Below are 26,395 nucleotides of genomic sequence, written 5' to 3'. Positions count from 1 at the left end.
CAGCCCGATTTGATATCATAAGCCAGAGCGCAAGGGATTCAAAGGTGCTTGACTATTTTCTTATTTCGTTGTTTCAAACTTTTCTTTGACTTCTTTTAACATGCAGAGCAAAATGTGATTTTGATTTGAAAAATCTTCACAAAAGGTCTTTCACATAGAGCAAAAGTTCATAGTGATCATAATGGTACCATAAAGTAGTGTGAACAGGAAAATTTGACCTTACAGTGAAACAGCAAACCAAGAACTGCTGGGAACACTTCAAGTACAAGTTGTGAACCCAATCTGACTCAATAGAAAAAAAGGCCAATAGTATAGAGCACTTTTATCCTCCTTTTGGTGTCTTTAGTCAATTTCAGTAATTATAAAATGTTGCAGAATGGAAAAGAGCTGCATTAAGGATCTTCAAAAATTCTCCACTGAAAAATTACAGTTTGAACTACATGAGCGTAAGCAAATAATGACCAAACCTTGATTTTTTTGACTGAATTATTCTTATCAGCATAAAATGCTGTGCTTATCAGCTAGGGATGTCAACGATTAATCAATGATCGATTAATTGTCGATAAGAGATGCAATCGATTAAGGCTATCGATGGTCGGTTAACTGATTCAATGTTGGGCTGCGTGCGGCTCATGCGCACTCAACACGTGCGAGCGGCTGTGAGTGACGGTGACGATATATAAAAGCATCATCATTCATTCACAATGTACAAATTAAGCTTTTAATGTGATTTAAACTTTAAAGTACATTAAAATAGAAACAACATAAAAGTTCTTCAACATTAAATGCAATAGAAATGTAGTTACTAATCATTTCATCATATAACTGTTTTATATCGTGCGCTTTGCAGGGCTGCGGGACACAGTGACAGGACAGGTAGTCTATTCATTCCTACAACTTGTTAATTCATTCCTACGAATTATTAATGTGGCAATTGTCCATGTCTCATTAATTTTGTTCCCTAAATAACCCATGATTTAAGTGAAATAAGGGAACAATTTAATAAATCGAACGAATTCTTAATTCATGAAATCTTTAATTTCCCTTCCCATGTTTACCACAGTAAGAGATGCGAAAACAGTTATTAAAAGCGAAAGATAATAAAATAAACCTGGGAAATTAGAGGGTTAGACTATGAAGATTTAGGAAAAGAAACAATGCCTAAATATACTGAATTTGTGGAAATTCGTGACCAACCGGCAAACCAGAACAAAGCCGTGTAAATGAAGACTATAGGGTCCAAAAGCATGGTCGCGATCTAACATTTTCCAGTTAACCTATTATTCCTCTAATAAACAAAGCTTTTATACCACACTTGTCATAATCAGATCTTATCATTTCTAAATAAATAATTGCTGGATTCAAAACAGCGATTAATAGGCGCTGTGACCGACACATTCCTGGAGCATTCAGTTTAAATAGACCGTAGTATACCGGTCCACTCTGCTGTTATGCCAAGGACGTTTTTGCTCAAATGAAGAGGATCATCTTTTCCGTCTATATGCGAATGCGTGTTAAGTACAAGCCTAGTTTACATTATAAATAATAGTTTAACATTCAAATACATTGCGAATATGGAAACATTTCGATTTGTGCCGAATGAGACATGAGCAATAACCTCCAAATAAATCTAGCCAAAGCCGCGCTCGCTCATCCTCGTCTGCACGCATGCACTGTCACGATCTAATGCACTGTATGCCGGATTTTTAAAAATCTGACATTTTCTAGGACAGAATCCAGCAGGATCAAATTAATGTGAGCAACTGTGTTTTGGTGCAGCAGCGCCGATGTAGTTCACTTAATGTGCAGCGCAGTCACACGCGCTCCACATTTCGGATAATTTTATACAATAATGACAGTTGAAAACATTGCAATTGTGCTTTAAAATACAACAACGAGCACCACAAAACCATTTAAAGAGGCGCGTTCAGCGTTCTGTCAACTGTCAACAAAGTAAAATGACCTCAAAAGTATGGCGCGCTCTCTTCATTTTATCAAATGATCATAATCGCATCTATTCATTTTATAATCCTGCTACTAGCATTTTATTCAGACTAAAACCTCTTTAATTCAAGTGAGAAAGCGTTTTGTGTGTGTGTGTGGCTTTTGCACATCCTGTCATACCGCTGACTGCGTGCCTGCAATAGACATTTTGCAGTATTATGGTTAACGATTTATCGATTAATTGATCGTTAATTTAAACGACGATCGATCATGGAAATAATCGAAATTTGACATCCCTATTATCAGCACCTAATGTCACATGGGCGCCTAGTTTCCAGCAAAGGATACTGTCCATTCACACCCCAGCCTAACTCGAGCTCTTCATTTACATTTACCATTCAGCACAGCCTTAATCAGTATTAAGTGTCAGAGAGGCCTGTATTTATACGTGATGCTGTGTTTCCAGCCTCCAAGTATTGACAGCAAATCCTGTGTGTGTTTTATAAAGCATGGTGGTTCGATGGGCTGGATTAGGCTCAAGTCACCTAATGACTATATTATGAGCCTGTGCATTAAGGAGGATTAATCTTAATCTGAGCTGTTTCAGTTTGCTCTGTGTGTGTGTGTGTGTGTGTGTGTGTGAGTGAGAGAGAGAGAGAGAGAGAGAGAGAGAGAGAGAGAGAGAGAGAGAGAGAGAGTGAGAGTGAGTGAGAGGGCAGAGGCCCTAGTGAGGAACAGCCCAAACACGACAGAGCTGCATTAACGAAGAGCTCTGGAGGGTCTGAACTGATCAGTCCTGTGAAGCATGACACCTTGACTCCCAAGACAGGGACAGTTTATTAGGGGCCAGTGTTGATAAGTTGTGTGTGTCAGAATACTTAAGTTGCATTTTTTCTATTTATGACAGCTGCACAATACTCTACTGTCCATGAACTGTGTGTCATGAACAACAAACAAATATTTGTAATTCTGTGAAAATTTGGAGGAACCAGAACACTTACATTTTTTTATTATAAGAGCTAAAATAATTGTGAACTGTGATATGCTGCTTTTAAGCTTCAAGACAGAACTGAATAAGATGGAAAGCTATTAAATAATGTATTAAACAGATAACACATCCTTGTGGTTGACTTTGCCGGTTGCTCACTACAACAAACATCAAAAGCAGCATATCTGATTCACAAACATTTGAGAGTCCATTTTCAAACCAAACCTAAAACAAAAACATACAAAAATAAACAAATACAAATAAAAACATCAAATACAAAAATAAATAAATAAAGATAAAACAAAAGTTAGCAAACAAACACTGTTAAAGAAATGGCATTTGAAACAATATTTTCTATATCTCTATACTGCGGATTAAAAAAAAAAGTTGTTTAGAAAAAATTAACAAACAAAAAAACGAACAAAAACTAAATGTTAACAAAACGTAATGTCTGTCATTTAAAAAAAATGGTACTGCCTACACAGCACTGAAACAGTAATACTTGAAAAACAAAAGCAAATTTGTCGAGAACAATCAGAGTGTAATCATCCACTAAGACCAAAGGAACTGAACCTCTGTTAGTGCCAGTATCTCCCTCCATGGTAACAGCTGGTCACTTTGAACAACACGGCTCGGGGACCACATTTCTGTGCAGTGATACCACAGGGTCTCCACAGTGGGCAAACATTAAAGCCTATCGGGTGTACTCCCAGTGGGATATTGAAATGCTATGCTGAGAGTGGCGGGCAATGCCCTGCACAGCTTAGCAGACCAAGGCGACGACAACTGTCATAAATTACTCCACTGTGGGTCAGGATGTCTGCAGTACTGTAAGCAGTCCGGCATGGAAAGAGGGGGGAGAGACCGTGCTTTCCACGGGCCGGGACTGGCATCAGTTATGACCTGATCAACTACCGTAGCTCTCAAAACAAAACAGCACACACCAAGACACACACACAAAGCTGGAAGAGCCGTTCCAGGGAAGAAAAATTACGGAAGGACTTGAAGACTCGTGCGCGGCCTCAACTGCCTCTTAGTGTCCATTCATGGGCTGAGAGTTTGAAGAGCAAAAGCAAAACTACTCGAGCCAAATTCCCATCCCATCTCAACCTTTTCTAGTGATGTCTAAAGTGCACTTCCCTGGGGCTTGCTGTTTGTCATAAAAGATCTCTCAGCACATAATTTACCCCAAACCGGAGAAGCAAAAAAGAAATACAAACACAATTTACAGAAGTGGTGGTGGACTAGAATACTGCAGCCGTTTGCCAGCAGTGCGGTAATTTTAAACCGTGCAGCGTTAATGGCTCTTCCACCATACTGTGTGGTAATGTGGGACAGCTGAGCACATGGGCCCCTGGCCAGGGAGTGCATTATCTTTATGAATTCATGACAAAATTCTTCCTAGATAGCAACAGCAAGATAGGTGTTTGTAAACATTCAAGCTCCGTTTTCACATGAGAACATTTTGAACAAATGGAGAGCAAGAAGAGACGTCCGCACACTACGCAAGCAATCAGTCAAGCCCTCCTAGTCGCAAGCCAACTCTGGCAATCAGCTTTGCAAAATCAAAAGGTTCGCTAAACATACAAAGCTTTTTATTATTTGCTGACCGACACATATTGGGAAAAAACTATCTAAAAATTCCCAGGTACCCAAACTTTTTAAACAGTAATTTTTTTCATGATCTTTCCAGTCATTTGTGTATACTGGATAATGATTTTATTTATTTATTTGTTGGTGATTCTTGATCAGAATAATTCAAAAATTAATTACTCAGGTTTTGGTAAAAACTATTCACTAATAAACTGGACATCACTATGGCCAATCCACTACCTGTGTATTTATAATAGTAATGATTTAAGATTTTATAAATGTCCATGACTTTTCCAGGATTGGACCAAACGATTTAATATCTGAAAATTTTTTGCATTTTCCATGGAGAGTCTGGCCATGAGATCTCTTGAGTAAAAACAAAAATTATTTATAAAATCAAATAAGAAAAAACAGAGAAAGAAAAGCAAATTACACTGGAAAAAGTTTGCAATCAGAACATACTCTTGAACGCTATAAGAATCCACATGCTAACAATGCTCAGAAGGTTTCAGACTAAACTTGACACAATGTTGCTTACATTACGAGCTTTGCTAGGCTTAGTTTATAAGTGTATAATTGAGACCCTCATTCCCTTTCACACTTGTCAACTAGCTCAGTTTTTTTTTATCCAGTCACGAAATAAAATTATGACATTTATGTGGATTTATTAAGCTCACAACAATTCAATGACTTCATGTAGAATATATTTTTTTGTTCTTTGTATGAATATGAAAAATGTAAAGGAGGACCGTGAATAATTATATAAGGTTTTTTTTTTTTTTTTTTTACTTTGTGACAGAAACTCTTTCCCATAAATCGCAGTCTGTTGCGTCTCCATCTCGGCCCGTTCGTTCTGCACACGCAAGGCTGCGCCTATCCAATCCGACTGGCATCACTGCCATGGAATGCTGAAGTCCACACTTTTCCCATTCAGCATGGAAAAACGGCCTTTCAAAACCAATCAGCTAGAAATGTTGCTTTGTTTTTATTTTCAGCTGAACTTCCTGGAACCTATTATGAAGCTGTCAGGGGTGTATATTTAGCTATGGCAACAGTGGGCCTCCTCGTCCACTTGCGCCATTGGTCATGTCACCTCTGATAAACAGAAAAACAATTGGCTATCCACTTTGTCACCTTAAAAGAAAATGATCGAAAGAATGTTAGCAACAAGATGGCTAATCACAGAAGAAACAGAGGTCTGATGAATACTATGTGGTTGATCGGTTCCTTGTGATTCTTCATTGAAGTAAGACAAACTTTCGTTAATATTAATTCTAGTCTCGAATAGCCAGACCTTCAGACTGACGGCTGAAGGTCTGGAATCCATGGCACCTTTCATTGGCCAAGGCCCGCCCAAGAGCACCAACATGGTCAAACAACCAATCACAGTTGGTTTCATTCAGCGTCACGTTTTAGGGCCTGGAAATGTCACCACAATTACAAACCGGTGAGTAGGGATATGCCGGTATCAGATTTTCATGTAGCGATTAATTACTCATGCTTTTATCATGGTATACAGTAAAATACAGAAAACTATATAAAGTTAAACAAATTGCAAAAGAACTATAACGAACAATAGGTATCACTTTACAATAAGATCTCATTAGTTAACATTAATTAATGCATCAACATTCACAATAGCTACATACGTTATTAATCTCTGTCAAACAATATCTAGGGTATGTTGTAGTCCAGTAACAGGAGTAAAACTTTCGGATGTATTTTAAAGATAATGTGCCGCAAACTTTAAATATTTGACATACACAGTTGTAAACATTAAATGCCAATTATGAGCTTAAAACCAAAAGTTTCAAAAATGTCACTGAAAAATTCACAAGATGATAGAAGCTTAACGATTGAGTAAATGTTGTTTTTTACGTTTTGTTCTTTTACACTCAACACTGCAAAAAGAAGAGTGTTATTTATTGGCTTACTATATTGAGAGCAGACCCATATATCTGTGCTTTTGAGTTTGGAATCTGTGCACTGAGCCCAGGATTAGCCCAACTTAAACTTGACTAAACAGTAACAAGCCAGCCGACTGGTTCACAAGTTCAGCCCACTGTGCCCTCCCTCAGCCCTCTTTAAAGAGAGAGAGAGAGAAAAAAAAAAAACGCATGTTCCCAAGTCATATATTCAGGGTCAACATTTCATCACTCTTGACCACTGCCAGTTTAGCGGGAATTTTCTACAGTTTTAAAACCAACACGGGCTTATGTGCATAACTGGGATGGCTAAAGACTGACCTGTACATACCGGAGCAGCTCAACGGGGGTGGGGGGCGTTTTTTTTTTACCAAGACAGACTGGTGCTACTATCAAACATTTCCATGTGTGCATTTGGTAGATGTGGTCTCCTAAACTACTTCAAGGAGCCCATTTGACCTTTATAAATGTGCTGGGATCGCACCCATGACTTCAGACATGCTCTTCCAGTTGAGTTAAGTTTAAGCTCAATAATTTTAATTTCGCACACATTTAAAATGAATTCATAAAAACAGCTACAAAAAAGCTAGTTCAGTGTTAATCAGTTCAAACTATTCCTTTTAAAGTTTTAATTCAAGCTCAGTTCAACATTTTCTTTCTAGGATCACAGCCATTTGTAATATTACAGATGTTTTGGTGAAAATAGTATGTAGATAAATATTGCCATTTCTTACAGCTTATTATATATTTGAGCATACTGTATAAATGACTATAAATATCAATGCTTGTGTTCATTTAATGAAAAGTGTGGAACCTGTTACTATCTAACTAGATTTGAACAGTTTTTATTCATGAATTTAGCATTCTGAATCTGCCAGGCATCAATGACTGTAATTAAATGGTATTATGTAATATATTTTAGATGAGTATCATGTGATAGTGTAATTTAAAAGCTAAAAAACATTGATTCAAAAATGTAATAAATTATATATGATAACATGAGAAATTATAATTTTTTTTTTTTTTTGCTTTTAAACATTAAACCAGAGAGCTTTTATTTTGGTAAATTATTACTTAGTTCTAATAATAATATCACATATTCATATACACATAAAAATCTTGATATTCTCACCCTGTATTACTATATTTAGTTACGTCACTCAGCTTTATTTACAGCATTATCCCCAGATCTTCAGAAGCTGTTAAGTCTTTGTCTATGAGTAGCAAAGCCTGGATAGCACCATGCAAGGCAGTAAAAAAAAGCATGAGCACATGGGGAGGGATATTGGCACACCAGAGTACCAGCAGGTCTATTTTGCTTTCAGGGCAGTCATCACCTCCTGGTTGTCCCGGGTTGTTAGCATGTCCACCGGTCAGCTGTGGGGGCAGTGCCCGAGCCACAGTCTCCTGTCCCTGTCAGCATGATGGCTTTTGTCAAAATTTGTAATCGGGGGGCATTGATCTGATTCTATTTAAGAAGGGCTCGTCAACAAGTTTAAAAGAATTGCCCCACGTGTCACCTCTTTCAATTGAATATTTACACAGCCACCCCCCTCAAACGAATGGATGACAGTTGTTTAATCATCTGAGAGCGTCAGTTTCTCCCCTGACGGCGACAATAAAGTTCTGACCCATGTCACCTTTATGACGAACTCTGCTCTAAACTCAGCTGCTGGCCTAAAATAGGAGCAGTTTTTTAATGCCAGGGCACTTGAATGTTATTGGCTTTCCAGCGTTCTGTTCTTTGCCGCCAGCGGGCATAGGGCCTTTAATCGTACGGTTGAGCTTTGTCACAGCATTTCAGTGAAGAGTAATTGACAGCGATGGGTGTCACTGGACAACTTTCATGAAGAATGATTAATGAAGTGCTGGGCTGATCAAACACGGACACTGAATTATTCCATACATCTGTCATACATTTTATAAAAGTACTCGTCATTTTCATTAGTCAAAGAGAGTAAGATGATGGTCCAAGGAATGAGTGACGGCCACAACTTGACATTGGAGACCCAGAGCCTGAAAAAAACTTCAGCATCTAAGCTACAGACGTGTAGTATTTATGTAAATAAGCTCAACTGCATTTTTGCAATCGGAGCGGAATTATTTTTCCCATTTATTTTCTCTGTAAGTATTTTTTTTAAATGCTTCTATGACACCTTCTCAGCTTTGAACCAAACCAATAAGTGCAAAGAAGAATCACAACATTACAAATTTTGATTCCAAACCAACCATTCGTCTATTCGCAACTTATAATTTGGCAACAAAAATAAAAACACAGAAAAATACTAAATATGTTTTAAATATCTTTCCATAGACCTCACTCTTACTGTGCCTTCACCAACCCCACATACCCTAAATACTTTGTGAACAAAACACAGGACTCAATCTCGAACCCATGATAGTTGTCATGTTGATAACCACAGCTATGGTTTGGTGTCTCGTGGTTGTAAATAAGACACATTGCCAAGGGTATCTCCCATTTGGGTGTTAGCTATTTTTGACGACAGACACATTAGCAACCGGAGACATTAAGATCCAGCAATTTTTAGTAAACCGCCTTGTTTATACTTCTTAAGCTGCTGCTTTCCAGTCCTCAAACTTTTTGACACCTATTGTCAACATTTTAAAGTGCCATGGCTTCTCTAGTTTTTCATTTTCAGTTTTGCATTAACAAAATATTATATATATATATATATATATATATATATATATATATATATATATATATAGATAGATAGATAGATAGATAGATAGATAGATAGATAGATAGATAGATAGATAGATAGATAGATAGATAGATAGATAGATAGATAGATAGATAGATAGATAGATAGATAGATAGATAGATAGATAGATAGATAGATAGATAGATAGATAGATAGATAGATAGATAGATAGATAGATAGATAGATAGATAGATAGATAGATAGATAGATAGATAGATAGATAGATAGATAGATAGATAGATAGATAGATAGATAGATAGATAGATAGATAGATAGATAGATAGATAGATAGATATACACACACACACACACACACACAGTAAAAATATTTTACATTTTGAGATAACTACAAAATCTGTATATAATTCATTATAAAAAATATTTTTTTGGGGGGGGGCTATTTTAATGGTTGTTTTGTCTAAATATAAATCATTTGAAGTCATATTAAGGCATCCTTGGAAAATTGTGGAGGCCTCCAAGAGGACCCCTGTCCCCTGGTTAAAAACCAGTGCTTTAGACTAATATACAGGTTAACATTGGCTGGTAAAAGCAACTAGAAGATGGCCAGACAATTTTCTGAACAGTGAGACATGCATGTCAGAGAAGATGTAGCTGGAATAACTGTATATTCAGTACAGTTCTGCAAAGGTTTGCCAGGTCTGCATAACAAATCAGCTCAATCAAGCGCAAAACTAAATTGGTATTACTGTTACTTATTTTAGTTATCATTAAAACCGTATACAATTACTGTGATTTTTACCCACTCAGGATAAATAATTACTGTCCAGAATAAAGCAAAGTTTTAAGTAACAGTCTCGCATGCGCACAGCAGTATAGTTCCGTTTTGTGTGAAAACATGGCTGAACTCAGGGAGGTTAAAACAGAGTACAAAGGGAGTTATGCAAATGAATATATGAATGAAGGTTCTGACTATCTTCAGAAAAGACTTTATGCCCTTTTTTTCCCCATCTTCCCTCCATGTAAAAACAAAAAATGTTGGTCACTGTATTTGTCATAACTTTTCATACGGTTCTATCTCCATATGAAAAGTAGCCCAATTCCACATGAAAATCAAGGACTTTGTAACACTGGTTCTGTTCTTAATTAGCCCTTTTCCACCAGCACCGGGTGCTAGTTTAGAGCCAGTCCCATTGTCGGTTCAGAGTTGATTCAATGGCGAGTCTTCTAAGAACCGGCCCTAGAAAGCCACCACAGAGCCAAGTCTTATGCAGCTGAATACATCTGCTAGCTTAGCTGCCATTTTAAAAATGGTGGTCAAATGTGTCTGTTCGTCTTGTTGGTCAGGGTACCCCACCCCCAGTCTCCTGACCAGCAATGTTTGGGTGCTGCTTACGAACCACTTTTTTCTGGTTCAGAGTTGGTGCCTTGGGTGTCAAAAAAACAGAACCGATTTGAAACTAGGCTCTGGCTCTGAACAAGCACTCAAACTGCCGGGTGGAAAAGGGGTAAATGTGATTTTTCAAGTCTGAATTTGAGTGAAGAATGTGGTTGTTACTTGTGTAAATAACCACACTATACAGTGCTTTTACAAAATGAGATTGCAGACTCAAAAGAGAAGTGACAGCCACATTTAGCTGCAGTTTTTAAGTTGGTAAAGAGTGTTTGATCAGTTACACATGATTACAATAACATACGATTTCTCTGTATCCTCTGCCTCTACTTTAATCTTTATCCAAATACAGCTTTGACTTCATGATACAATGACAAATTCTTAAAACATTTTTTTATAATAATTTGTTCAATAAAGGAGGTAGAATTAAACAAATTCACTCAACAGTGTATTAAATAAAACAAACAATGCAACATAATATAGGACTTCTAGAAAGAACACAAGGCCTAGATAAAGTGCAGAAGACAACAGCGACTCAGAAACCTCACTTCCCCATAAAACCAATGCTTTTGTGTGCTTGCTATATGGGTGACAGTGAAGGAGTGTTTGTCATAGCATTGACTATCGAGGGTGGGTTGAATTTTATTCGCCAATAAGCCTGTCAATCTGTGTGACTGATTCTGTGTGTGCGTGTAGAGCAAGGAGTGAAAAAAGACAGTTGGACTTGAATGCACACAAACCGATGCCCATTTAATCAGAAATGTGTATTAGAATGTTCGTGGTCACAGGGTCCTTATGGGGCATGAAATAACAAGCAGCTGTGTTCCGTGTGTGTGTGTGTGTGTGGAGAGGTTTATTAGCTCAGTCCATAAAGGCAGTCTGGGATTCACACAGGGACGCCCTAGGCTTAAGATCTGAACGCCACACAAGCAAGGCGCTGCCTCTGAAATACTAATATTGGCCCTTATTTCTGCAAACCCCCCATCCCAGACTATTCCCTCTCTACCAGGGCTTAGTCTACTGCTGGTCTACGGTGTGTTTTGATTTCTCCAGCCTGACAGCTTTGCAAAAAGAGAAGCCTCTCAACATCATATGGCTCTCCATTGTCAATAAAATCGGAGCAACCTCTACTCTTGCTCTAACATTACACTCCTCAATGAAATCAGACACTGGTTAAATCACACACACATTTCCTCTTTTAGCATTACGGTCCATGTTGGTTAGCTTTACGCTGACCTGATGTAAGAAATCAGACTACAACTTTTCACAACTATCAGAATCAGAGAGGTTTTGATTTTAATTTAGCCAGGGCTACATGATGTAAGCCAGATTTAGTGTGACCAATAACTAAAGTTATGCCTCGTGCATGTAGCTTGCATCTTTAGTCTCAGGCTTTCATATGAGAAAGCTCACTGAAAAGCGGCTCAAATAGAAGCAGGAACAATTAACTGCTAGGCCAGAGACCAACAATGATTTCTAAATGAATTATAACATCTTTAATTGTTTGGTGCAGCCATCTAAATTTAGATTTCACATACAAAAAAAAAAAAAAGACAACTACAAACAAATGGTTTAATTCTGTTAGACTTAACTTGGCACCTTACTGGTTTACTGGGACTCAAGAGCATGTCTGGAACACATCTATTATAACAGGAATACAAATTGGCTTTCTTCAGTATGATTGATCAGATGTGAAACCTCGCTGGCAGGAGACACCAACAGTACAGCTCATAAAAACAACCCATCAAAAAGACAACGGAGCCACTCGGACTTTGCTAAATTTATTCCAGCCTCCTGTAGGTTAAACATAGCAACAGTGTGATTTGAACATAGAAAACCAGCACATGGCACTTGCAGAAACTGCAGATACACAGTCATTTTGTCAGTCTAAGAAATGCCAAATGTCCTGTCAACATGTCGCCACACAAACGGCTGCGGGACGAAGGCAGAGGTGATGAAACACCCCAAAACCCACCTTAACACCCATCAGTTTATGAATGTCCTCGGCTCTCAGTTTGGAGTCATTATGGGCCAGTGGCCTCTCCTTTTGCCGTAACAAAGCGAGCAGGTATCTAGCAAAAGTCTGGACTAGTTACCACCGCATAAGAATATACTTAACAGAACATTAAAGAGCAATCCAACACAGCCACACAAAACACTCAATAATTCTGACAATTACGACTGACATCTCACATTAGAAAGGTACAACAGACTGAACTGCAACCTGTAATAACCCTCTGCATCACAGAAGTGAGCCTAATGAGAATCCCCAGTGAAAATAATAAAGTCTACAAAAATAAAATGTGTACATGATTGCGGCAAAAATGACAAAAATCTTAATTGTCGTATAAGCAGCATCATTTTCTCTAAGCATAATAGGTTGTCTCAGAGCCAGTTTGAAGGACATTTCAAGCTGCACACAAACAGTGGTTTCATATCAGCAGAGCGTCTGTTTACATGAGAGTAATATTAATTCAGAAGGCAGAAAGTAATTAAGCAGTCTTGTTTGCTAATCATCGGCTGCTGCGCTGATGAAGGATTACTGCAGACCTCACAACAAAAGCTGCCAGTGTAACTGGAGTCAATTTGCACTCTCTACAGAAGGAGCTTGACTATTTTGAGAGTCTCGAGTACAAATCTATTTTTCTTCGGTGCCGTGTTGAGCTACTACAGTACCTTTAGGAGATGCAGGATTTATCACTGAAGCAGGAAGTTAGACAAATGGGGAAAAAAATGTTTTTGTTGTTAAAAAAATACATTAAAAAAAAGTAAAAATCACTACAGTCCTCCAGGGTGAACAGTGACTCTGCAAATAAAAAAAAAGCCCATTATGATAATTTGATTATGTGACAAGTGTCATTGCTGATTTTCTTATCAATTACAACAGGTAAGTGTGCTTCAAATAAAGTACCATTCAAAATTTCGGGGTTGGTAATTTTTTTTTATATTTTTTACATTTTTAAAAAGCTAAAACGTTGTGAAATATTATCTTATTAGCAATTTAATAAAAAATTAACTATACCTTAACATAAAAAAAAAACTTACTGACCCCAAAGTACGGAATGGCATTGTATATTTGTTATTGATAAGGTGATCACTTTTGAAGTTATGGGCGATAATAACCAAAGCTGCGTCCGAAATCGATTACTGCGTACTGGGTACTACATTTGAATTTGAACGTACTACTCGACTGTTAGAAAAGTACGTTCTATATAGTATGAATGTGGGTAGTATGAATGGAATTCGGACGTACTACTACAGCGCGTAAATTTAAAGAGCCCAATCTAAACATCGGTGATGTTTTTCGTTTTTCTTCGCTTTCGTCTGCGTTTTTACGTCGTTTGAATTAACAATTCAAAGCAGGCGTCGGTCAGCTGTTCGCAAGTCTGAAAGCTGAGCTAGCGCTGTATCTTTTCTTCTCTTGAATTGCATCGAGGAGGGCTGAATTACAGACTTGCGTCACAGCACCACACTGGTCAAACCGAATTATTGCAGGCTCTAAATTAGGTCAAATTGAATAAAATGACTACTCGACAACAACATTACAAAATACATACATTTAATATAACAAAAATATTACATTGTCGATAAAGTCGACTAATCGTTTCAACCCTACCTCCCAATACTAGATTTGAACATCTAACACACTGTAAGAAAACTTTCTCAAACAGAGCAGTATATAATTTCACTTCTCTGGCCCCTATAATGGTTTTAACCTTGCAGCTCACACACCTTTTAACGTTTCCTCTTTAAAGCACTGGGTTAGCGAGGTTAGTCGTTTAGGTCTTGCTGTGCTCCGTCTTGTCCTCTGTTCCTGTCAACATAACCACTGCACCAACGCCACCTCCTCCATACACATGTATCCCCCATGCCGTGAGCATTTCATAGCACAGACTATGATTAATAGTTGTGCACTAGGCCCCTCCGTGCACTCAGCACATTGTTGCGAGGCTCTGAAACAGGACAACAGTTGCATCCCCACCCAACACTGGGCCTAAGCCCCCACTGTCAGTCCCTGTTTAGAGCACTGTTAACTGGCCAGATTTACAGCTACTAACCAGAACTGGGTTGCTGATTGGCAAAGAAAAGATAAGCATCCATCATCATGACTTATGGACTGTTTTATAACAGCGGGACAGAGGCAATGATGAGCATGTGGTCACCCTGAGTGACACCAGTACAAAGCTGTGGGTGTTAAACTTACCACAGGGACAGATGACTTACATATGAAGCATGTACTGTGGATTTACAGAGCTAAAGTAACACTTCAACACACCTTCGTAAAAAGCATCTGCGCGACTTCAAGTAATGCACTTCATGCTGCAGCTACACTAAAGCCTTTGCTATGGAATCTACATTTACAACAAGAAGCATGCAATAAAAAAACAGTAAGGTTACATTCAAAGAATATCGCTGTAGTTTTTGTTTTGGGACTTTAGCTGAGAATTAAGTGATTTTGATAACAATCAGATGTAGGGTCACCAAACAAAGCTGCAAAATGAATGTCTGTTTTCAAACAGGTTACACCAACAGTAGTACATTACTCTCCCATCTCACACTGGGCCACCTTCATGATTTTTTTTTTAGAAAATCATGTGCAAAGCTAATCTGATGTAGATTTTTGCATTTATGAGCGTACATTTTAAATGTTCTAAATCTAAGTTGTTATGAAAACTATTTATACCCATTCCCAACCATAAATAAAGTGCCTAAAACATCCAAATGTGTTTTTGTTTTGTTTTTCGGCAAACAGATGACACTGCTTTATTTTGGTAAAACTATTAACTATATTAGTATGTAACAAAATCAATTAGTTGTGAAAATAAATGTCATTGATAAATAAAACTAATTGAAAATAGCCGCATAATCAATTATTATTATTCTGAGCACGAGAAGTGTCTGTCTTAAAGGGAACATTGGATTAAAAATGTACTTTTACATGGTGTTTGAACTTAAATGTCTTAGCAATGTGTAGACACAACCACCCTACAATGATAAAAATCCATTCAATATTTTTTTTTTAAATGTCCAAAAACCTCAGATTTTCTGAGCAGAACGACATCATATTACTCAGGCCCTGCTCAAGGCAACTGATCGACTGTTCCTTATTAGCATATCTCCGCCCTCAGCCAGGTTGATATTTTCTCCGCGCTCCAAACAGCTGTAGTGACATCTCTTATGTAATGCAGGGGATTTGTAGTGGGATGTAAAAGTAGACCATGAGAGTCTTCATTTTCTCCCGACATCAGAGCCACTGAGGACGCAGTGATTTATTTTTTATTTTTGATGGTAATGCGCCAGCGAATGCACCTAAAATCATTAGTGTCTGCGCAAATCATTTTACTCCTGACCGCTTTTTGAATGATGAACAATTCAAGACAGGTTTTGCTAAAAAAAAAAAAAAAAAATACCATTTAAAGATGATCAGTACCCAGCTGCACCTCCAGGAGTAAGTCTCACACTTTATATTCTTATGATTATTTGCAAATCGCCTTTCCTCTTCCACAGAAGCATGTTTCCTCTGGCATCAATGTGGTGAAGAGGATACAAGGCCAGTTGAGAATTGTTTTGTGATAGAAACCCAGGATGTGTGTTTGGGCTTAATGGCAGGAAGCTCTCTCCTCAGGGGAAAGCAGTTGTAAATCCCTTCCAGTGGACCTCTCGCTATTCACTAGGTTAGTTCATCTCATCTCTATGACATTGACACCAAGACAATAACCCTGCCTTTAAACCTTAGCATTAGAGGTTAATGATAATAATTTGGATATGCATCGCAAAATAGTGCAATGTCAGCATGAGGCAAATATCAATTCTGCTCTAGTGACCTATTACTGTTGGTATGACTAGTCAGCTAGCCTACCATTGTGAACCATCCCTGATGCTGAATTCAGTGAGGTTGTAACTTCAAACCTAAGTGACTTCCCTGTAGAAGCATTAAATCACACTGATATTGAGAACACTCTGCTTTCTTTTTGTTTGCAATCTCAGATGACATTACCAAGGACATGAGTAGCAGACCCTCATGTTTTCTTTCCACTCCTTTCACTTGAAGGGGAAGGAGAATTTATTTGCCCCATGTGCCATGGTAAGTAAACATATTTGCATTTGTGTCTGTCTGCTCTGACTTATGACTCCACTCTTTTTCTATGCACATTCTTAAAGATCATCTAGCTATGATATACATCCACATATCAAATGGCAGAAGAGTCCATAGGGCCTCAATGGAGCAGCATATTCCCACGTGCCCTGGGAGAAAGACTCCAGCACACAGGCGCAGCTGTGATCCAGAGACAGATCACACTTGACCTTGAGATATAGTTCACTTTACGTACATGTGCTAAGACTGAAACCGAAGACACCAATGGTTGGTTGCATTTAAACGTTCTTAAAAAGTTAGTCATCTATTTATCTTTTAAAGATGGTTACTGGACGGTAGGCTGGACTCCTTTGAATCTAAAAATTAAGACGTATTACCACCTGTTGGTCAAACTAATTCTGGAGGGTCCCTCAAGCAGAAATGACTTCAAATATGTAGGTAGATGTCAAGTATAGTTTCAAATATACATACAAATGGGAGACAAGAATTTGCAAAAACTGTACTCAAGACCTGTCAATGGCAAGTCAGATTTCTTAAGACACATTCAAAGGATTCCTTCACAGCCCTTTGTTCAGGAGATGAAGAGATTATGAAAAGCGCTTGAAAAGAACCAGCGATCAAAGTATCACGGAGATGTTTGCTACAAAACCCAGTCACCATCCAATCATCGGACGGTGTGGTCTGACCTATTACAGGAGGAATTTCCTTAGCACCTGAAAGCCAAACGAGAGGAATACAGGGTAAGTGAGAGAGTTGTCAATCAAACAAAGCTCTGGTATTGGATCTACCGGGTGGCATCTTTAAACCTGTATTTGTATGATGTAGGAATAAAAATGAGAGGATTTAGTCTGTCGGCTTCCTCTGCAGACTTGTCAAAAACCTGACCTTTGACATGAAGGGAGGGGGAGGGCTGGAGGAGGATTCAAAGATTTAAAGGACTAAGGCTTGGGCTGACTAGTGTATAAAAAGTGAATACCATGAGCATGTGAGACATCTTCATTCAATGGGACGTTTCCTCCACACACCCACCGCTCCCTTTTTGCCTCAATGGTAGATATTCAATGTACAGCCAATATCAAAAATATCCCCAGAGAATTACTTGACTCCAGACTGAATCCTAGTTCTCAATTTGATGTTAAACAGACCATGTTTCTTAGCTAGAATATCTCCCTTACAAAACCAATGGATCACATCGAGCAGTTGTTCAACAAGCTAGATCTAAGATCTAAAGCTCATATCTCCAACACCAATGTGTTTGTGGATTTCAAAAATGGAGAGAATCTTAAAAAAAATAAAAAAAGAGGCGGCAGCTACCATAATTTGTATTATTTTCTATTACAACATATAAACATTAAATTAAAAATATAAACATTTAGGCTTATTTGCAAATGCTGTCAGACAAAATATTTTCTGTACGACTTTTTCAACATTGGCCATAAACCTGAGATAATTTTTAAAAACCTTATTTTCCACCGGATAGTGGAAAGTCATACAGGTCATACAATTAACTTTTATTTTTTTTAAGCAACCTGTCCCTCTAAAATCAATCTGTATAACTTTCACCAAAAATTAAGGCAGAAAATGCAGAAGTCTGCAGATTCAGCCTTGGTCTGCATAGCTCACTCCATGAGTCTTGTGCAAATAAAAACTGATAAAACAGATCACTGCTCTCACCACCTTCATGCTTGAGATTTAGGGATGTAAATTATCGATTAATTCCATAATCGATTGTCGTTTAAATTAACAATCAATTCATTGATTAATCGTTACCCATAATGCTGCAAAATGCATCTATTGCAGGCAGCAGTCACTGGCATGACAAAATGTGCAAAAGCTACATACACACACAAAACGCTTTCTCACTTGAATTAATGGGGTTTTAGTCTAAATAAAATGCTAGTAGCAGGATTAATAAAATGAATAGATGTGATTATGATCATTTGATAAAATGAAGAGAGCGTGCGATATGTTTGAGATCAGTTTACTTTGTTGACTGTTTTCTGGCATTCGCAATGTATTTGAATGTTAAACTATTATTTATAATGTAAACTACTTACACATTCGCACATAGACAGAAAAGATTATCCTCTTCATATAAGCAAAAACGTCCTTGGAACAGCAGAGAGGACCGGTATACTGGTCTATTTAAACTGACCAGTGTAACCTTTTAAATGTTTAGTTGAACGTATTTTATTTTGATAATGAACAGACTGCAATGTAAGTTTGAAATCGCTAGAATATACGTGTGCTCCAGGCTCCGGCATGATCGGAAAAGCTAAAAAAAACAAAAAAAAAATTTTTCGCAGGATTAGGAAAATGTTAGATCGTGACCATGCCTCTGGATGCCGTTCAAGATATAGCCTTCATTTATGTGGCTTTGTTCTTGTTTTGCCCGTTTCTTTTCCTAAATCTTCACAGTCTAACACTCTAATTTCGCAGGTTTATTTAATTATCTTTCACGTTTAAATCGCATCCCTTACTGTGTGTGGTAAACATGGGAAGGGAAAGGAAAGATTTCATGAATTAATAATTTGTTTCATTTATTAATTTGTTCCCTTATTTCAGATAAATCATGCGTTATTTAGGGAACAAAATTTATGAAACATGGACAATTGCCAAAAAATTAATAAGTCGTAGGAATGAATAGTCTATCTGTCCTGTGTTCCGCAGCCCTGCAGAGCGCAGTTATCTGATGAAATGACTTAGTTACTACATTTCTCTTGCTTTTAATGTTGAATAACTTGTGTTGTTGCCATTTTAATGTACTTTTAAAGTTTAAATCACATTAAAAGCTTAATTAGTACACTTAATGAGTATTAAAAGTAGGGCTGCACAATTAATCGAATTTGTAATCGCAATTACAATTACAGATGACACAATTATGTAATCGTTTAAAGGCACAATTACACAAAAAAAAAGTTCACTTACATCATTCTGTGTGCATAAGATATGTTGTTGTTCTCTCTACAGATTATCTTAAGGGTTTTTTTCCCAATTGTTTGAATTTCTTTGTTTTAATATAACATAATACCATGCATATATTTACTTTGGTTTGGTTTCTCAGAAAAAAATAAAAATAAAATAATAATAATAATAATTATATATATATATATATATATATATATATATATATATATATATATATATATATATATATATATATATATATATATATAATATGATATTTGAGGCTTAAAAAAAGAGTGGAAGGAAGAGTGTTTTCCGCTGGTTTATTTTGATATAACAATATGGCATGCAGTGGCTTCAAACAATGGCATAAAGCTATTAAAAAAATTATTCAATCTAAATTGTGCTAATCGTAATATATAATCGCAATTACAATTTCAAGGGAATAATCGACAATTATGATTTTTGTCATAATCGTGCAGCCCTAATTAAAAGCTTAATTACTGAATTAATGATGATGCAATCATATATAGTCACCGTCACTCACAGCCGCTCAGACGTGTTTTACACACGAGCCGCACGCAGCCCATTAAATCAGTTAACCGACCATCGCCTTAATCGATCTATCTTGTATCGACAATTAACCGATAATCAATTAATCGTTTGCATTTCTATTGAGATTCCAAGACAAGAGACAAATAGAAAAAAAATAATAATAAAATATATATATCTCAAAATGTAACCTATGATCCTGTTGAAATTTCATATTATCTGCTACTTCAACCAATAAGTAAAGAATTTTGCCAACATGCAATTCCAATTTGTTAGGGGAAAAACTTTACAATATGGAAATCTGCATCCAAATATGTGGGGGGGAATTCATTTTTAGCACATTTTAGCAAAAGCCCACTCGCTGCTTGAATCAGGTTTAGTGCACATGTAGGTGAGGTAGCATGAGTGCCAACATGTTTCTGACGTACTACATTCAGGAAACTCTTTGTTTCATAAATACAAAAATGTTCTTATTTGAGAAAAGAACACTTCTTTTGTGGAATGGGAGAGAACACTTCCTTTCCCAGAACAATCTATCTCTTGGGTTGACAAGCCTCCCTGCTATATTTACCCAATCTAAACTGCAGATGATATACTTCCAGCTGCACTTTGCTGCCATACGGCACATGTGCCTGCCAATCAAATGAATGGTGCAGTGGAAGGAGAATGAAACCTTTATCAACCCAGTGAAAGTGGCTAGTAAACCTTTGGAGCTAATCCACATTTCCTTCAGCGGAATCTTTTGTTGTTAGTTAAGATAAAATGGCCACAACGTCAATGGAATTACCAGGCTTTCATAAAGAAGACAGCTGGGCTACAAAAGTCCACTCAACACCATTTAAGAAATACACATATACATTTAATACACAGTACCGTGAGCCAAAACACTGGCAATACGATATGAACCCAATTCAACTTATTTCATCATTCTTGAAAAGGCATTAAGCAGTATTTGTGTTTTACTTACTAAGCTCTTACATTTTTAGATCCATTATTAAGAAGCAAGTAGTAAAACAAGGCAATCAGTATGGTAAAGCAGGGCTCAACGCTAAGGATTTTTTTCTACTGGCTCGGTCAGGTTCAAATTATTACTTACCCTGACAAAATATTCACTGGCCACTGGAAAATTTGATGCATGTTATCTTGTATTCTAATTAAAACAAATTCAATTTTACAATTCTCGATTTAAATTTTGCTACAACAGCAAAAACTACTAACCTGACAAATATAAAGTTCAATCATTATTAAAGACAAGAGAACAGTCAGTAAATGAGAAAAAATTACAAGCAATAGTACAACTGAACATTCAGAACAAAGATACATATGAAATTACGCTTTAGTTTTTTTATGTTTTATATGTGTTTAGCTACAGAAGCTGAAAAATCACATTTAAAATAAAATGTACATATTCTTCACTGTGTTGCACCTTGATTTTCATAGCCATTTGAAATCAGTGGTAACCTAACCACTGCATTTTAATCATGAATCGATAAATAATAAAAATGTATACACATTGGTAGCATGTGCAATGTTTAATTTAAATAAGACTGTATAATTTCAAAATCTGAAGCAAAAACAGAATGGTCTGACTTTAGCTTTGTGAAATTATCGACATGAAACTAAAACAGCAGACGGGCTTAATGAGATGCAGATTCACTCTCTGCCAGCAGGGGGCACTTACTGAACAGCAGCATTTACTGGTTACTGATGTAAACAAAGCAGCGCTGTGCATATTAGCACTACTTTAAATGCATTATACCGAGCCAAGATGAAAAGAAAACACCATGTAAACTTCAGTTCCCCTCAGAAACACATCCATATAAAATTCAATATTCCTAGATTTCACACATCATGAACAGAGCTGCTCAGCCTACTACAGTCGCCCGCCTGTTAATGGCCGTTTACATAATAAATATAATAACTTAATATTTCCACACAAATTACATTTTGAAAAAATGTATCTAAATTAATCATTGTTAAAGCTACAAAGTTACTCACCAAGATGGGAATTTTTAATTGTATTTTTGTATGTATTTGTCCGTTCAAACGCAAGAAAGATGCCGAATAAATCTCAAAACTGGGAGCTCGAGCATCAGAGACACAGATGTCGGTGTGTGCGCTGCTTTTACAAAACACAGCAGGCAAGTACTGAATGGAGTTTCTTTTTTGCATCTTGCAAGAATGCTTTTAGAATTGTTTGTTCTTTTAATTAGCAAAGCTTAAAAACAGAAATGATAAACTTTTTTATGACGAGGCAGCAGTGGCCCAATCAGGCATGTGACAAATCTGACAACTGTCCCAAGCGTCTTTAACGCTGGCCCCGGGCCACCGGTCAGTCCTTGTTGTCATGTCCTGTAAAGTCTGTAAATCAAATAAATGTATTTGATACTTTCAGAAATAAATTTAGTCATTATTTTGCATCCTACACTATCATTCAAAAGTTTGGAGGCAAAATTTTATATATATATATATATATATATATATATATATATATATATATATATTTTTTTTTTTTTTTTTTTTTTTTTTTATTGCAAAAAAATATAACTTGTATTCAGCAAACTTACCAAAAGTTACTGTAAATATATTTATGACGTTACAAAAGATATTAATTTCAAATACATGCTGTTGAACTTCCTATTCACAAACTGTTTTCAACATTAAAAATAATAATAATAAAAGTTTCTTGAGCAGGAAATTATCATCTTAGTATGATTTCTGAAGGATCATGTGACAATGAAAACTGAGTGATGATCCTAAAAATTCAACAGTGCATCACAGGAATAAATTACAATTTAAGATCAATTAAAATGGGGTAAAATTATTTAAATTGTATTAATATTTGAAAATGTTCCTGTTTTTTTTATACAAAGAAAATGCAGCCTCTGTAAGAAGAAAGAAATCTTACTGACCTCAAACTTTGAAATTATAGTGGCTTGGAAAACAATCATCATCTATGCAAGAATATGAAGTAGGTGAATGAAAGTCAACACTTTCTCAACAGAACTAACAAGGCCTTTGCTGCGGGTCAGAGGGGGAGTTTGGCAGATTTCTCCCTGTGTCCAAACACAGCCGCTCCTGTCCATCTGTGAGCAGCACTATTCTCCGGAGAGAGGACTCCCTGTCCAGGGCTTCCATTACAGAGGCATGACGACATGCAGACAGAGTAGAGAGCTGCTGCACATCTCATCAGCTCACACCCCTCCATTAATACACAATGAAACTCACTATGATGAATCAGGCTGGCATGCTTAGCAAGACGTTCAGCTACCAAAGGGAAGTCATGTTAGTCGAGATTGTTTGTGCCCCTCTTACCCAAAAGAGGGATTGTTTTAATCAGCCATCACACTCATTCAACACTCTACGGACACATTATTTATTATACACGTTATTATCGCATTAACGCATTAATTGATTAATGCCGGCAATTATTTTATAACGTGTTTACGTAGTTTATTATGAAAGTCGGTTGCTCAATAACTCTGAATACATATGGGCATACATACATGGTGGAGGGGATTCTCCTAATCAAATTATTTAGGCTAAGCATCAACATTCATAAACCACTGTCCATCGTTATTTTGAACAGAAAAGAATGCAACAATCTGGTAATCTGCATTGGCTCGACAGCATCGTTAAATCTTTATTTGTTGAAATCAAAACAGCGATGATAATTGAGCGCCAGTCAATGAGACTGTCGTTTGCGCATTATCTCTGCCTCCTACCGGATTTTCATTCAAGATCAGTTAGAAAATTATAATAAAACCCCTTTACATTAAAAAGCAACACAGCTAGAAACAATTTTCATTTATTTCTGAGCAAAGGAACAATTGCATAAAAACACAACATAACATTTACCGCAGCTGTTCATTAAGAGGCATTTGTATGACTAGATGAACAAACAGACATAGTTTCAAAGGGACCCCAAACATCATGAGGTACCATAAGAGCCCAGAAGTAATACACTGAGAAAGATAATATTGACCGATTTGAAAAGGCCATCCCTTTCCTCAGAGGAAATTTAGCATACACCTGATTAAATATGCTTTCGTTCTGTAGCAGGAAAGAAACACTTTTGTCGGTTTAGTTTGATCCCCCCGATCTGCTTCATTGTAGTCCCGAATAAAGAAAAATAATAAATAGTGCTTGCGCAAAATGAAAACAAAACCTAAATGTGTTGATTTTATCAACCAAATCTGTATTATCTAGACTGATGGGTAAAAGGATATTTCCAATAGCTACTATTAGATATTTTGTGGCTATATAAATGGACTACAAAATGACAGAAAACTGTCCAAACACCTTGTTCAATAACTTAGTAATTCATCTACCACAATCCTGAATTTGATCATGTCTAACCTTTTATGTTATTGAGGGTCTCTTTCAACTGGCTGAAGCTGTTGAGAAGGGGGTCCTGTTCTTCATCCTGTTAAAGAACGAGAAAATCATTTTATCATTCAATGGCATGTAATGATTTATGTAGAATTAGATCATAGATTACCTTTGCCATCATCTAACAATCACTTAAAGTGATTTTTTTACAATGTTGTGATGCCTAAATTCACTTGTAGCATTTAAAAAATGACATTTTTTATGTTTTATTTTTACTTATTTTATACAAAATGGTATAGAGTTTAAATATAAGCCATAACATGAAAACATTTATCGGCTTATCAATTTTAGTTAGAATCATATTAATATCAATGCATTCCCAATTTAAATATTAAAGAACTATGAGAAACATACGGTCATAAAGTGGCCAGTATAGTCATGGAGTATAGTCATAACATGAACCTACATTTGAGACAACTAATATATATTAATAATAAAACTAAACTTACCAAAGGAGTATGGGTACTCCATCTAGAATTCCTCTTGATAGCAGCAACAACAACGGAAATCTCCCCTTGAACGATGTATATATTCTTGTCCACCATAGTGAATCTAAGATTTAATTAGAAATATGCAATTACACACAAGTACAAACTAAACATCAAACATATATAGATTTTCTGATAGCAAGAGATACACATGAACATTATGTAGAATGATCCTAGTCAGACCTCTCAGTTAGACCACAGGTTATAGAGAAGAGCTTAAAGCTGGAGATGATCTCTGTGCAGAGCATCAGATAATCAGGAGCTCAGACTTCATTATTCAAGATAGTGCCTTGTGGGGGCAAGTTGTTTTTTAAAGACGTGTTGATGCAAGGATAATGTTAGAAATACAGATGATGCATAAAACTGCGAGGCCCTGTATGACAAGAAAATGTATGTATACACATAGCAACTTCAGAAAGTAAACTCGACACATAAAATCTATTTGTTTTTGAATACAGACATAGATTTGGCTCATGTTCTGGAAAAGTGGAACTCCAACCCGATCCAATGGTATTATGAGATCCACAATGACAACTAGATATAACAGTCACAGTGTTAAATATAATATGTGAACAAACCTGCATTTCAAAAAGTCATAAACTACCAATACATTCTCTGTGATTGTCAAAGGTCTACAACTTTACATACTGCATCCACTATGACAATGGCTATTTTACATCAGCATTCAAGAAAGCTAGATCCTGATGTATGCTGTTAAGCTACAGAACTACCAAATGAAAGCATTCACCTTAAATAACTAATGTACATTTAGAAAGAACCATAGGTCTTTGAAGGCTTTACAGGGTTAAAGGGTTAGTTCATCCAAAAATAAAAATGATGTCATTAATAACTCACCCTCATGTCATTCCAAACCAGTAAGACCTTCATTCATCTTCAGAGAACAGATATTTTAGATTTAGTCCGAGAGCTTTCTGTCCCTCCATTGAAGCTGTGTGTACGGTATACTGTCCATGTCCAGAAAGTTAAGAAAAACATCAAAGTAGTCCATGTGACATCAGAGGGTCAGTTATAACAAAAACAAAAATTACGACTTTATTCAGCATTTTATGTCTTCTCTTCTGGGTCTGTTGTGAGTGCGTTCACGACGCTGCTGATGTGTTTTCTGGTGCGCCCAATAACAAAGACAACACGTCAGCAGCGTAATTTGATGATGTTTTTATTACCTTTATGGACATGGACAGTATACCGTACATTCATTTTCAATGGAGGGACAGAAAGCTCTCGGACTAAATCTAAAATATTATTATTTAGAGCCATTAATGACATAATTTTCATTTTTGGGTGAACTGACCCTTTAAGTGTATTTCAGTGCCTACATACAGCATCCCCTGCTAGTTTGGCTGAAAAGTACACTCTATAGTCAAACATCTGTGCATAAACATCTAATGAAGCACTGTTTGCTCTACTGCGA

At 36.7% G+C, this 26,395-nt stretch overlaps 1 protein-coding gene across 6 annotated transcripts in view; it reads right to left on the bottom strand.

Annotated features, from left to right (window-relative positions):
* LOC113112978 (Golgi-specific brefeldin A-resistance guanine nucleotide exchange factor 1-like) overlaps positions 1-26,395 on the bottom strand; it is a 76,429-nt gene that overhangs the window by 49,190 nt on the left and 844 nt on the right. For 2 of the 6 annotated variants that reach the window (XM_026279005.1, XM_026279007.1), the window contains exons 1-3: positions 25,147-25,521; positions 24,925-25,027; positions 24,443-24,509 (exon numbers count right to left, since the gene is read on the bottom strand). In XM_026279005.1, the coding sequence (XP_026134790.1) occupies positions 24,443-24,509; positions 24,925-25,027; positions 25,147-25,211 (235 nt within the window). In that variant the 5' untranslated portion in view covers positions 25,212-25,521. Of the gene's footprint in view, positions 1-24,442; positions 24,510-24,924; positions 25,028-25,146; positions 25,534-26,395 lie in introns of those variants that run through there. The other 4 variants (XM_026279003.1, XM_026279004.1, XM_026279002.1 and 1 more) reach the window with 4 other exon arrangements.

Source organism: Carassius auratus, chromosome 13 (genome assembly GCF_003368295.1).
Source record: "Carassius auratus strain Wakin chromosome 13, ASM336829v1, whole genome shotgun sequence".
NCBI classification, from domain to species: Eukaryota; Metazoa; Chordata; class Actinopteri; order Cypriniformes; family Cyprinidae; genus Carassius; species Carassius auratus.
This window is presented reverse-complemented; position numbering and strand designations above follow the sequence as displayed.